This window comes from Coffea eugenioides, chromosome 2, assembly GCF_003713205.1.
Source record: "Coffea eugenioides isolate CCC68of chromosome 2, Ceug_1.0, whole genome shotgun sequence".
In the NCBI taxonomy this organism is placed as follows: domain Eukaryota; kingdom Viridiplantae; phylum Streptophyta; class Magnoliopsida; order Gentianales; family Rubiaceae; genus Coffea; species Coffea eugenioides.
The window spans coordinates 29,751,686-29,766,322 of NC_040036.1; the positions used below are offsets into that span (position 1 = coordinate 29,751,686).

At 35.6% G+C, this 14,637-nt stretch overlaps 1 protein-coding gene across 1 annotated transcript; it reads left to right on the top strand.

Annotated features, from left to right (window-relative positions):
- The first annotated feature begins 10,778 nt into the window (after positions 1-10,778).
- On the top strand, positions 10,779-12,634 carry LOC113759428. Its single transcript, XM_027302003.1, has 5 exons — positions 10,779-11,048; positions 11,228-11,398; positions 11,500-11,553; positions 12,028-12,174; positions 12,260-12,634. The coding sequence occupies exons 1-5, from the start codon at positions 10,779-10,781 to the stop codon at positions 12,632-12,634; spliced, it is 1,017 nt and encodes a 338-aa protein (XP_027157804.1).
- Positions 12,635-14,637: the final 2,003 nt, after the last annotated feature.

Sequence of the window (14,637 nt, forward strand, 5' to 3'; positions counted from 1 at the left end):
TGGAACTCCAAAAGTTTAACCATTTGGCTATGTATTCCCTTTGCAACTCAATTTAGCTTTTTAGAACTTTCAAGTCCTAATGATGGAAGATTCTCCAACTCCATATAAAGCTGGACATAAATGTGCATGGTGGTAATTAAGCTAAAATTAAAGATGGAGTTTCTCAATGTTCTATTCAGTATAAAATGACTAGCTCTCTTTTCAATTTGAAGTATACATTATACTGGCCATCTGTCTCTGGTATGAAATTCCTACCATATCTGACCGTCTAAAAAGATGTTAAGTGTGTAATAGAATTGGACAATACATACCATTTCTTGTAGAGCCAGTACTGATAACAAACTAGCTAATCTCTTTGCAAAATTAGAAAGAGAAATTGAACATTCTGACTCATGTAGAATGTATCTCCAAATTAGTACTATACTACCCGCTTATGGGTTTTCTTCGTGAGATGATTTCCATGCTATAGTGCTAAACATGCACAAATTTGGATAACCTACACCTAAAGGTGCCCCCGACAGTCAACAGAAATGAAAAAGGTATACTTGAGTACGAGAAAAATTCTGCAACATGTCACTAAACTTTTCAAGTTTCTCATTTCACTCACTAAACAAGTTTCTCATTGCAAAGATGGTGATATAATTGATTGTGTCCATATCTATCAACAACTAGCATTTGACAATCCTTTGCCCAAAGGCCACTGAATTCTGCAGGTTTGCCCCATGCAACACCCCTCAAAAGAAAAATAAACAAAAAAAAAATGCAAAAATATGAAGTATATATAACACCATAATTGCTTGACGGACGGAAGGGAAGCTATATGTTTTTCTTTTGCAGATGAGACCAAATTATCAACCAGAACTGGGATTTGCTGAGAATAAAATTTCCAACATTAAGTCCACTAACATTAATGAACTTGAACAGAAACCAATCAGTCAGTTGTTGCAATTGGCTGAAAAGTGCCCAGACAGAACCATTCCTATCAGGAGGGCTAAGCAAGAGGATATCTTAAGAACAAGCTCTATGAAGACTAAGAACTTTGGAAGGAAGCTAAACACCAATTTTCCGAAAACTGGCCAACACAGTTTTCTGGAACCACTGTTTTGCCAAAAAAAAAAAAGAAATAGCACTTACTATTTAGAAAAAAAAGAAAGCTACTTATGATTTTCTAAAATAAATCTATGTGAATGTCACTCTTAAAGTTCTACCTGCATTATCCGTACTGAAGATTTAACTGCTGGAAATAAGCCAATACATGTTTGTCGATGAGAAACATGCTTAATGTTTGAGGGCCAATTTGAAACAATGATCTTGTTCTTCCGCTCCTTTTCCCTTTTTTCTATTTTTCCCTAATTTTTCCCTAATTTTTTCTGTCTCGTGTGGGGTTCTTTTGTCTGTAGCTGCAGTAGTTCGAGAAGAAAAGTATTATGGAGCGAAGGCAACCATAAATATATGGGAGCCCCGACTTGAGAAACGTAATGCATTTAGCTCTCGTCTCAGCTTTCGATTACAGGAGGCTCTTCCGATTCAGATTTAAACGTCATTGAAGCAGGGTGGCATGTGAGTTTTTAACAAAGTATAGTTGTTCACATGATCACAATTCTTTCAAGTAGTGCAAACTTATAATGATAGGCACTCAATGAACACCCGTTAGTGAACTTAATTTACACCGAAACAGTCGTATGAATACGTGCGCTCATATTTATTTGGTCTCTTTTATTTCAACATTGTTCACGTTTAATTTTAAATTTTTTTTAAAGAAACTATCACATAAAACCACTTTTACATTAGGGAACCTGTTACACGCGCCTTTTTTTTATTTTCTTCAAAATAGCATATATAAAATGATCACTTAATCATTCTATTAATTTCTTGGACAAATTACATTTTACCCTTCTGTGGTTTAGCTTTTTTTACATAACCCCCCTATGGTTTCAAAAACTATACATAACTCCCTCATGGTTTGAATTAAAACGTCAAAGTGACGGAAATAGTCATTCGTAACGGAACTTCTAAAAATGTCGAAATTACCCTCATAAATACATGACACATTAACCCCGTATAATTTTTATATTTTACTATATAACCCCTTTATGATTTAATATTTTACCATATAAGCCCCTTATGATTTTCAAATATACGCATAAACCCCCTTGGTTAATAAATAATTTTCAACTTTATATAAGGGTATTTTTGACATTTTAGGTGACTCCGTTAAGAATAATCATTCCCGTCACTTTGACACTTTAATCCAAACTATGAGGGGGTTATATATAGTTTTGGAAATTATAGGGGGGTTATGTAAAAAAAAAGCTAAACCACAGGGGATAAAGTGAAATTTGCCCTAATTTCTTTTTTTTTTAAAAAAAAAAAAAAACCGGTTGTCGTCCAATTAAGACACAAAGAAATTAGGGGGGTAAAGTGTAATTTGCCCTAATTTCTTCCATACAACAATGAACAGAGGGATAATTTTCGATCAACAGGATGCTACAACTTGCTCTGTCCAGGCTTTGCTCAAACCAGAAATGAATATACATTGATGACCTTTATGTCCTGCTCCTTGGAATTATTAGGTTGGTTTAGTATTTGAAATATCGTCTCCCTTTTAGTGATCCCTCTTATTTCTGAAATCTTAACTGCTTACATTTGGAAACTGTTCTATGAATTTTCGCTCCTTTCCTGACTGAAGAAGAGGGAAGATGTGATTCTACAAAATCAACATGCATCATAGGATGGCAATAAGAATTGCTTCTACAACACAGATTTACAAGAGCAATAATGGCCAAATTTCCGTGGCATTGCAGACGTTACAATGAAGTAAAAAAATTCAAGAGGCAGATAATAAATTTTCATAGAAACAACAGATTCATAACAATGAATCTAGATCAGTTCAGTTCAATAATATCTGCTCCATCAAGCGTATCAACTTAGAATTCCAAAATGGGAGTATAAATCTATCTTGCCTGAAGAATTCAAGTTATAAAGCTCATTTATAGATGTCAATAAGTACCAACGACAAATGATCAGCAACACACTGTAAAGATTTTTGCCACAAAGCATTAAATCCAGGCAAAAGTGAAGCAATTAGGCAGTTCAAAAAAGTAGACTAGTGCTTATTACGTTGCCCTAATGCAAATTTAACGGCTCAAATGCTGCTCCTGCTTCCTATGTTGCCTTCTTCTGTTTCTCGGAAGTACATAGACGGGCAGCATGGGTCTTCCCCTTCAAGTGCAGCCTATAAATCTCTTCACTGTTGCAAAGAACGTGACACAATTCACACCAGAAGTGCTGGAGGGTTTTCTGTTTCTTACCAACTTCGAGTTCTTGCAACTTGGCCCTGTGCTTTTGACCTTTGAAGTGTAAATCTAAACTAGTTTGGTCAGTGCACAAAATTTGGCACAGGTCACATCTTGGTTGCTCTTTCGTGTTCTCCTTAACCATCCCATTACCACACATTTTCATGTAACTCAGCTTAGCTTTATGCTTGTGACCTTTGATATGCATTTTGTAACATGATGGGCTTGGGCAGCTGAGTTGACAAATCTTGCAGAATGTTTTAGGTCCATCACTAGTATAATATGGCTTTCGGTGTTGATTTGAAAGGTATTTGAAGCTGCTGGGAGTCGCTTTCATTGGCATCTCTGAGTGAATTGATGCACTGTTCTGAGTAGACACTGAAAATGGACTTGGATTCTGACCTGGAACTGGAGATGGCTTGACATTAGTAACTGAAGGCCTTATTTCATCTGCTGAAACCATGCTTATGCTCGGATGTGAAATCATGTTTGATGCAAAACCTTGTCTAGCATGTGAGATGAAGTTTTGCCCTAAAATATGTGTAGCATTTGCTTCTGGCATTGTTACTTTAGATAAAGATGGCACCTGATACATGCAACAAGTCATAAGCAGAAGATGAACAAAATAAAGAACAAAACAAAGAGAATAAGAATAATAAGGAGAGAGATCTATGATGCATGAGAAATGAGTGATTCAAATAAGATGAAACAAAAAACCAACGAAGAGAGCACAAAAATTGATACCTCAAATGAAGACCAAGCTAGTAATGAAATGTACTACACAACTCTTCAGCAATAAGCAAGGATTACAAGTTTTGCAGGGGAAAAAAACATAGTAGAGAACAGATTGGAAAATCCTAAACTTCCATAATTTATATCTGCTGAAAAACAGAGAATGAGTGATTGGAACAAGCTGAAACAAGAAACCAAGAGCAAAATAATTGATGCCTTAAATGAAGACCAAGCAAGTTATGCAAATGTTTGCAGGATTCTCCAGCAATAAACTAGGATTATGCTTTTTGCAGTACAAGAAGAGTAGAGAACCAATTGGAAAATCCTACCCTTCTATATTTTACATATGCTGCTCAGTTGTCAACTTAAACGAATTAAAGCATTGATCTATTGCTTCTGAGGTTGGTAATGAAGGATCATAGTTGTATGTTTGCCTTATAGCATTGGACAGCAAGATCATTTTGGAAATGAATTTCCGAAAAGGAATTTATGAGAATTAAGAGCTGGGAGAATTTGTCATCTAAATGTAAAAGATCTGGCCTTCAATACCTACAGGCATAGCATTGTGCTTTAAAGATAAATCTGTTGCAGTTAGTGGCTGAATGCTCTGCAAAAATGGCCAATTTTGCACATTTCACGAGTCATTGCCACTGCACATACATGTTGCAGCTCATTCAGTCTGTTGTTCCATATACATTTCATGAGTCAGTGCCACTGCATATACATGTTGCAGTTCATTCAGTCTGTTGTTTCATAAGTTAAAAAAAGGAAGGATAGACAATATGAGCCCCAATTCTCCTGTTGCATGCCATTGGGATGCAACCAATTTTGAACCACATAATTATTATCCTTTGGATTTGGCAAGACCTAAATTAGGGGACAGAACCATAGCAAAAGTTTGAAGCTAAAGTGACTTATATCATCCAGATATCCTTCTTTTAAGGGCTTTAAGAGATGAATCATATTTATGCACAGATTAAACTCATGAAGAAATTAGTGCAAGAAAAAAGTTTTAGTTTTTAAATAACCCATCGTACTGGTGATTGCTTAAGATTAGGACCCGAAGATGTCAAATCATTTGCTGCTGCACTGGTGAGGCTTGAACTGGGGTTTGATGTAGGCCGTGCTATGGTAGGTGACCTCAAACTCTGCCTGAGAAATTGTGAGACATTTGGCTCTGGAATTGTAGCTTTAGACGAAGATGGCACCTAATATAAGGAACAAGTTGTCAAAATTGAAATAAGCAACCTGAACAACTAATGTCCAAAACGAATACCAATTTAGTAAAAAAGAAGAATGGGTTACATAGCTATCCAGCAATCATCAAGGATTATAAGTTGATTAAAAGGACTAGAGAATGATAAGGGAAAAACCTACTCCCTCTATATGTAATTCATTTGCTCCCTAGTCCTCAATTCAACCAAATCAAACCTCGTCCTATGGATTTTAAGGGTAGTAGTAAAGAATCATAGTCATATCTATACCTTTTGGTATCATGCAGCAACATCAATTTTAACTGAATTTCCAAAAAAAAAAAAAAAACCTTTTCACTAATGTAAGAAGTGTATGCATCATTCTGTTATTTAATCTCAAAAAATCTAGAGTCCGCATTTCAGATGGCATTCTGTTTGGGCAGTTTTCTGTTGTGCATCTAAAGCTTATTAGTTCTGCAAAGATTAAGCTCATTTTGGCCATTTCAAAAATTCATTGCCGCAATATGTAGTGCTCCAGATTGGAGTATGGTCAATCTATGCTGTTACAAGTGGTTTTGTGTTGTATCATACTTTAAAAGTTAAAACATTGAAAGAGAGACTGACTTGAGTTGTTTCATGAGTTGTGTAATGCAACGACGCTACCAAATTTGAATAGCATAATTAATTCTCTTACAATTTGGCATGATATATATTTGAGAGTAAAGACATTTATTTTGTTCAGATAACGTTCTTTTTAGGTGCTGAAGAGATCAAGCACATATATGTATGCACGTCATAAACTAATGAAACAGTGAGTTGCCTATGGAATTGTAACCTTAGATGAAAATGGCACCTAATAATTAGGAACAAGGCTCGACTTACATAACTAATTTCACGAAATCTGCCATACAAGACTAATCAAGCATCAAGGTTTTACACCAGAACAGCCCCATGACCTCAAATCCAAATTGAAATACATCAAATTCTGCCATTTTTCACAAATAACACTTGCTGAGTTTCTGTAACATATTATTCAACTCAACTTGCGCCGATCATTTGTGATAAGCCAGCAGTTCTATAGGTTCAGCAATCAATAAAATAGCGTCAATTTTGAGGAACACACGAGTAATTAGAGCACAAACAATTACAACAGAAAGACTGACAATAAGCAGCATAAGAAAATGTAGAGTCTGAGTTCTCACCTCCAAAGGTAACAGTTCTGCAAATTCTGCCTCAGACAAGAAGTAAGCAATCTTTTTCCTATATGCCAATTCTCTCTGAATCGCTTGCTCCACGGACATGATGTTGACCTCCTTTCCTTCAGCCATTTCTCTCCGAGACACCTGCAAAAGCTCAGTCATAATAAGTCGAACTCATTATTCAATCATATGTCCATCCACTCTCACTCACCTCAATTTTCAGAATTCCACCAAGGTTTTTGTTTCTTAAGCAGTAAATCAACAAACAGGGGATAAGGGTTTATACAGGACAAGTTTGGAAATTTTCCAAAATCAAATCTTGAGCTTTAGCTGTATAAGTAAGCTTTAACTAACGCAATAAACAAACCACAATCCACCTTTTTAATGAAATCACGTAGTAAATTTTGCATCACAAAATGCTGAAGATGCTACTTTCACAATATCAAAAAGGAGTACTAATTGTTTAAAAATGCAGTTGAAAGAAAGAAACTTTTTAAGGAAAGAAAACAGCCCATCATGCTTTTGTGATGGAGATGATCATATTCACCAAAAGAAAGAAAGAAAACAGAAAATCAAAAGACTCTGCGAGGAAAATTTACCTTGTAAAAATTTGCAGAAGCGAGTATGAAAGTGAAATATGGCTGAAAAGAAAAGGGTTCTGGAGTTCTTGATGGTTTATTACCCTCACAGCCTCACTGTGTGACTGTGTGCGTCTCTGTGTGTGCTTGTGTGTTTTGGTACAACAGAACATTTGAGTGCCTGTGGGCGAACAGGTTATTCAAAATGCAGGGTACTACTGTATGCGACTAGAAAGAAAAGAAAAGAAAAGAAAAGAAAAGAAGAAAAACAAAAATCTATGCTAAGAGTGTACGCGTCTAATTTTGAAACGAACTTGTCAATTCCCTCCTTTATAAATATGGATTCATATAGTTTCTGGTTGTGCTAAGTCCTTTTAGCAATTTGTAATTTTGTATAGGTTTCTTAGGCTGAAATGAACTATAAGACATTTTTTTTTTGTCTCAAAATTGTAATTTTTTGGAATTACTATTTTCTATGCATCACTGTTCAGAATTTTTTGCACTAGTAGATTTGAATGCATGACTCTAAAATATTAGTTTTGCATAAGCAGCATGTATCTTAGTACAAAACAATTTTACAATAACAATGTAGAAAACGCTAATCCATTTTTTCAACCTTAGGATAGAAACTAAAATCAGATTACATGTTTTTTTTTAATCTTATGACAGTGACTCTTTGGAATTAATTTTTTTTTACATGTCAAATTTAAGAATTTTGTATACTAGCAAATTGGGACGTATGACCCAACCTCTTTTTGAATTTGAAATATTGGTTTTGTATATATTGTATGTATGTATACTCATTAGTGCAAAATAATTTTTATACAAAAAATATTAACCCATTTTTCACATAAATAATCATAGTTATTTTCAAATAAATAATCATAGTTAATTTCACATGTAAATCTCCAAGATATTTATTTGTAAGGCATACACCATATCAAATGAGATTGAGATAGCTCGATTGGTGTTCCATTGGTTAAGTTGATGTATTATTTACAAAATTAGACTTATTTAAGTTATTGCTTTCATACTTTCAATTGATAAACAGTTTACACATTCAACAAAATTATATAAGCATATATACAATGGTTGATTGTAAGATAACTATACAAAAAATAAATGAAAAAAATGAGTCGCTTGCATGCAAATGGACATCACGCTTATGTAAATTTTGCAACTGAGTCAATGTTAATAAATCCATACGTGGGTATGTTTGGATAGGAGATTATTTGAAATATTACTTAAAATAATTAATGTAGCACTTATTATGATGTAATGTATGTGAAATAGAAAGCAGATTAAAAAAATAAAAATGTGCTTGTTATGCAAACAAGTAATTTTTGACAAATAATTCCTATGGAAACACACCCGACATCACCCTCAATCTAGATAAGTTTTAAACGACTTTGTTCTTCCTACATGCATTTACCTATGGTTCAACTGGGAAATTAAAACTACTTTATTGATGTAGCCTAGATCATCCATTTACTAAGTTGGATCAAATATTCCACAAAGTAGGTACATTAGTATTATAGGTTTTATTTGGGTAAACGTCACTGGGAAGAAGAATTCCATAAAAAATATATGATTGTAATGTCTACCATATGTAAAACTGATAAGAATCTCCCCATAATTTAATCATCTTTCTATCGTATGCCAACCTAACCTCTCTTTGGATAGATTTGACTGGTTTTATCTCCGAGTAAAATGTAAAGTCTGAACATTACATTACAGTTTATTACATCCGTTATCAAACCATTTTAAGGACTTCAACTCTTTTCTGGATTTGTTCATCTTTTCACATATTATCTTGCATGGCAAGATCACAATCTATTGGCCTTAAGACACGCATTTCTTGAAAGTAGTTTAGTTATTCATGCTAGATTATCTATGCATTTTTCCCTACCATGCCTGGTAAATAATCTATATAATCCTATCTGCTGGACTAAGTCAATGCTTGCCAAGATAACTTCTCTCCAAGGTAGATTTACCCCTGGACAGCACTCATCCAATTCATTAAACAGTTTTGAGTGCTTATAAATGATGCAGTCATTCATGCATTAATGAAGACCAGCAACCTTAATTTGAAGCAGTAGTTTCAATGGATTTTCTCTTTAGCAATATGCACATCTTTTTCTGGAAGCAATTGTATTGCTTCATGTTGTTATTGATGATGAGCATGGCAAGCCAGAAGCTTGAGGTTAAGAGAATCTTGAGCGAGTCAAGAAGAAATCCTGTCAAGTCCATCAAGGTTATACATCACCCTTGTTCTCTGCACTTTTCTGCCTTTTTTAAGTTCATGCTGCTTTTAACTCCATCCAGGTTATACATCACCCTCGGTTTTTTTTTTTCCCTTCCCCCTCGCCTTGCAAAGGCTTTGTTCTCAAAATCTTCTTTTCTTTTTGAAAGCTTATAATGATAAACTTGATTATTAGAGAATTTCCTGAAAAAGTGAAAAGCATAATTTTGCATTAAATCATAAGAATTTTACCTTAAGATTCATTATCATATTAGGATCTATTTTTCAATTGAGAAAGGGGGAAAAGCAGTGATAACAGGTGAAAATAGACTTTAACTTGAACATGTTAATTACACTTAATTTAAGCGTTAAGAACATAATTAAAAGAGGCAAGTATAGTATCCAACGTACGTATTTGCAATAACAGGTATTAATAATAACTCATCTCCTTTTCTTTTATGTATATTTCTCTACCTACAATACTTAGTAAATTTGTGTATCATATGTTGCCTTTTAGAATTGATTTATGCATATACGGTTGTTTTTGTTCAGAGCCCTGATGGTGATATAATTGATTGTATCCATATCGCTCACCAACCAGCATTTGACCACCTTTTGCTCAAAAATCATACCATTCAGGTTAGCATATCTATCTCAGTTGTGGTGTAACCACTTGGCTATTTGCTTCTTCCTCCCCCATTGACATTCAAAAATCCAAAAGTCAATCAGGAAAAGTCATGTAAATCTTCAATTTTCTCTCATAATTCTTATAAAACTTTTAATTCTTTCTTGAAATCGTTCCTTTAAACAACAAAAAGATGAAAAAGAGTGATAACATCGTTGAAAAGCAAGTGTAATTTGAGAACGAGCATAATGCATGCGGAGCTAACCTTAAAAAATAGAGCAAATTATACTTTATCCCTCTGTGATTTAGTGTTGTTATACATAACCCTCTCATGATTTGAATTAAAGTGTCAAAGTAATGGAATTTACAATCCGTAACGGAATCACTTAAAATGTTAAAATATCCCTATATAAAGCTGAAAATTATTTATTAACCATAGGGGGTTATACGTATATTTTGAAAATCATAAGGGAGTTATATGATAAAACATTAAACCATAAGGGAGTTATTTAGTAAAACATAAAACCATACTGGGTTAGTGCGTCATATATATTATGTTCATATAGTTTGGTTACTTCAATCATTTTAATTTTTAAACAAGGGTAATTTCGATATTTTCAAAGGTTTCGTTACGAATGATCATTCCCGTTACTTTAATATTTTAATCCAAACTATGATGAAGCTTTTGAAACTATGATGAGGTTATGCATAACTTTTGAAACTATAAGAGGGTTATATAGAAAAAATACTATACCATAGGGGGTAAAATGTAATTTGCCCTAAAAAAATGAGGAACGGATTATGTTGATTCTGAATTGTTCACAAACTTACGCATGTGACATTATAACTGGTCCATTATTATGGCCATGCCACTGTCACTTGAATGTAGTGCTGAAATTAAAATATGCTGCAGATGGCGCCGAATTATCACCCTGAAATACTACTTGATAAGAGTAAAATGTCCAACTTCGAACTCCAAAGGAAGCATCATACAAGACCTATTGCTCAGCTATGGCAGTTGAATGGAAAGTGCCCCAAGGGAACCATTCCTATTAGAAGAACCAAGAAAGATGACTTCTTAAGAGCTCGTTCTATCCTGAGACTTCCGACTGGGAGGCTACCTAGGTTCAGGTTTAGATGGCGACCTCGGACGGCACCTGTCAAAAATTCAGCTACTTATGAGGTACCACAAAATATGTCTCACCAAAAAATAAAAAATAAAAACAGTAGGTTTCGGGACTTTAGCAACAGAAAGAGTCCAACATGTATCTTACGGTAATTTTCAAGTGCTTTTAATCTAGCAGTTTTAATTTTTCAATCCCTTTATCTAATTTACCCTCTGTTGATGGTGAAATTTCTTAGTATGCATATGCATTTGTTCAAAGTAAAGAGTATCTTGGAACCAAGGCAACTATAAATCTATGGCAACCCCAAATTGATGATGAAGACCAAGGTGGATCTAGCTTGTCCGGAGTTGGGGTTGTAGGAGGTCCTTCAACCAGAGAACTGAACTCCATTGAGGCCGGATGGATTGTAGGTTTTCTCTATAATCATTCCTTAATATGTTTCTTCGTGTTCACGACTTCGTGAACTACATGTGCAATTGTTCAGATCCTACTGCTTTCTTTACTCAGGTCAACCCAGAACGGTTTGGAGATAATAGAACAAGACTTTACACCTACTGGACTGTAAGTAAAAGAATATCTTTCACAATTAATCTTCCGGAGCTGAATCCTTTTGGAGAAATTCCAAAATTCTGATGGAAGTATGTTTTTTGTTTGCATGTTGTTGACCAAGGAGTCGTCGCATTCTGCAGGTGCAAAAAAAAATTACACTCAACATTTGGTTAATGCGATGTTAAAAGAAAAAACTTGGATTTTGATGAAAATGCCATTATCTTGAAAAAATTCCACTCAACAAGGCTAAGTTCAAGCTCACTGAACTCACATTCTATGAATGCAAGGACTCTCTGGCCCAGATTACATGGATAAAAAGCACTTTCCTATAGAAGTTGATCGATTTTAAGTTTCGTAACAATCTTAGAAATTTCTATCTGCACTTGCTTTTAATGGTATATGTTCGTGTTTTTAACTTAGCTATAGTATATACCAGAAGAGGATCCTACATAAAGATTTTGTGTTGCAAATTGGTAAAATTTGTAGAGTGACGGTTACCAATCCACCGGGTGTTACAACTTGTTCTGCTCGGGTTTTGTCCAAACCAGCAATGAAATTGCACTAGGGGCAAGCTTATCCCCAACCTCAGTCTACAATGGCTCGCAATACAATATCAGCATCCTTATTTGGAAGGTAAGCAAAAGAAACCACTTTTTTATGAATGTAACAGTTCACTGAGAATTCTAGAGCTTCAAATATCATGGGAGAATTTTGTTAGGATCCAGACCAGACAGTGTGGTGGCTGCAGTATCAGAACAAGACAATTGGTTACTGGCCTACCTCTTTGTTCAAATACCTTGTGCACAATGCTTCAGCCATCATTTGGGGTGGAGTCGTAAGCAATGGAAAAGGAGATGGTCTAAACAGTACAACCCAGATGGGCAGTGGCCATTTTCCAGAAGAAGGGTATCAAAGGGCAAGTTACTTCAGGAATCTTCAAATACTCAATGGCTCAAACACCTTACTACCTCCTGATATGATTACAACCGTCTCCAATCAGCCAAATTGCTATGGCATATTATTGGGAAATAATACTGACTGGGGAGACTACTTTTACTACGGTGGACCGGGGAAAAATCCTAAATGTCCATGATCAAACAAAATGCTAGTATTGCAAAATATTACCTACACGTGAAATATATAGTCGTGCATTTGTAGTGAGAAAAAAAGAAACTAAATATAAACCTGCAGATAGATACATATGACGTATTAGATTGCTTGATGTTTCGTTTTGAAGGTGATTTGAGTGTCTGTATTCCGCTTGTACAAATAACTAGCAACGCTAAAAAAGTATATTCAGCTGCTGAAACTACTTATTGATGTGTATTGCCTTGGTTCACACTAAAATTCCAAGTAAGTTGGCTTATGTATATTGGATTTTCATATTTTAAGGAGAACCTTAGCTAATGCATTCAGAGTAGAATATAATGGCCACAAGCAGAAAGCATTTTGCAGGTACAAGTGCATGCCAGGTAAAAACAGTTTCGTTACGATAACGATCGCTACTTCGGACTTTTCCTATATATATATATAATTCGTTGGGCCATTATGTGTGTGTGTGTGTCAAATTGGCTTTATGTTATTCTTACTCCATGATCGCTAATCACCTTTCACGTACCAAGTGAAATTGGAGAGATGAGCACAGAAACAATTGAATGGTGCATCAATATGAAGCCGAACTCTTGTTTCGAAAAGTAAAACGAGAAATACAGGACCTACACACATATAATCGGCCACCATTTATGATGCTTGAGCGGGTGTCCACTAATTTCTTGAATCATCTGTTGCCCAAGAGTTCTGTGGATACATGGCTTTCTCAGCCTCTTTACCGCTTAATCTCTGATCCCGTTTCAGCTCCTCACCAGCTGGTGACAACCGCCACTCCTCCACGTCCTCCGGCAGCAAGAAGAGGCATCAAGGCACCAAGTGTTGGGGGATCTTGCGACAATGTGGAAGAAGAAAGTCCTATACTGTTGGGAAAGGGGTACCAGTATAGGCACAAAATATCAGAGTTAGCCCAGGATAAATTTCTCTTTCCCCAAGTACCAGTCAAAATAGGAATAAACCAAATCACCAAGTAATAATACCAGCAGTGATAATAAAATGCAAGGAAAAATAAAAGGCACAGGACACCAAGATTTTTACGTGGAAAACCCAAATTGGGAAAAACCACGGAACCTAATCCAGTCAAAAATCTCCACTATCACAGTAATGGGAATACACAGGTCTATCCGAAATATTCGGATGACAATAATATCACCAATACCAACCAAGCCAATCTGCTACAAAATCACCCCCCAAAAACTACAACAGTCAAAGAAGTGGGTTTGGAAAGGTGTTACCAAACGAAGAGGAAATCTGAAATCTGAACCGATAGATGAGTAGAGCTTGTCGAGAGGATCACGTGTGTAAAATTTCGTCTCAATCGGGTTTCGAATCGCCCTCCAATCAAGACCTTGAAGTCTCTCTCTCTCTCTCTAGCCTTTCTCTCTCTTCGTCTCACTCAAAAAAAGAATGCCGGCTGGCTCTTTTTCTTTTTGTTGCACAAGCACTGAAGAAAGCATTACATCTTGCGGCTGCCGTTTTCTCTTTTTAAGCTTGAGAAACCCTCAAGCTTTGTACATGTGGGTTGGCCCACAAATGGGCTGGCCCACCCAACAATCTCCCTCTCCAGCTCATTTGGGGGGCTCCACCAAACCTGCTTCTTGTCTACAAAATAAAAGTTTCTCCTTAGGTAATGCCTTGGTAAACATGTCAGCACCATTATCATCTGTATGCACTTTCTCAAGTGTCAACAACTTGGAATCCAGTACTTCCCGAATCCAATGATATCTCACATCAATATGTTTGGATCGAGAGTGAAATGTGGAGTTCTTACACAAATGAATAGCGCTCTGACTGTCACAGTAAAGACTATACTTGTCTTGTTTCATACCCAATTCCTGAAGGAATTTTTGCAACCAAAGAGTCTCCTTGCATGCTTCAGTGGTTGCAATATACTCTGCCTCCGTACTAGAAAGAGCGATACACTTCTGTAGCTTACTTTGCCATGACACTGCTCCTCCTGCAAAAATCATCAAATACCCAGATGTGGAC

Excerpts from the sequence above, each read along its gene's own strand:
- LOC113759428 (XM_027302003.1), top strand. The coding sequence starts at position 10,779 with ATGGCGCCGAATTATCACCCTGAAATACTACTTGATAAGAGTAAAATG. Across the intron at positions 11,049-11,227 it reads AAAATTCAGCTACTTATGAG|TATGCATATGCATTTGTTCA; the intron begins GTACCACAAAAT and ends GAAATTTCTTAG. Across the intron at positions 11,554-12,027 it reads GACTTTACACCTACTGGACT|AGTGACGGTTACCAATCCAC; the intron begins GTAAGTAAAAGA and ends TAAAATTTGTAG.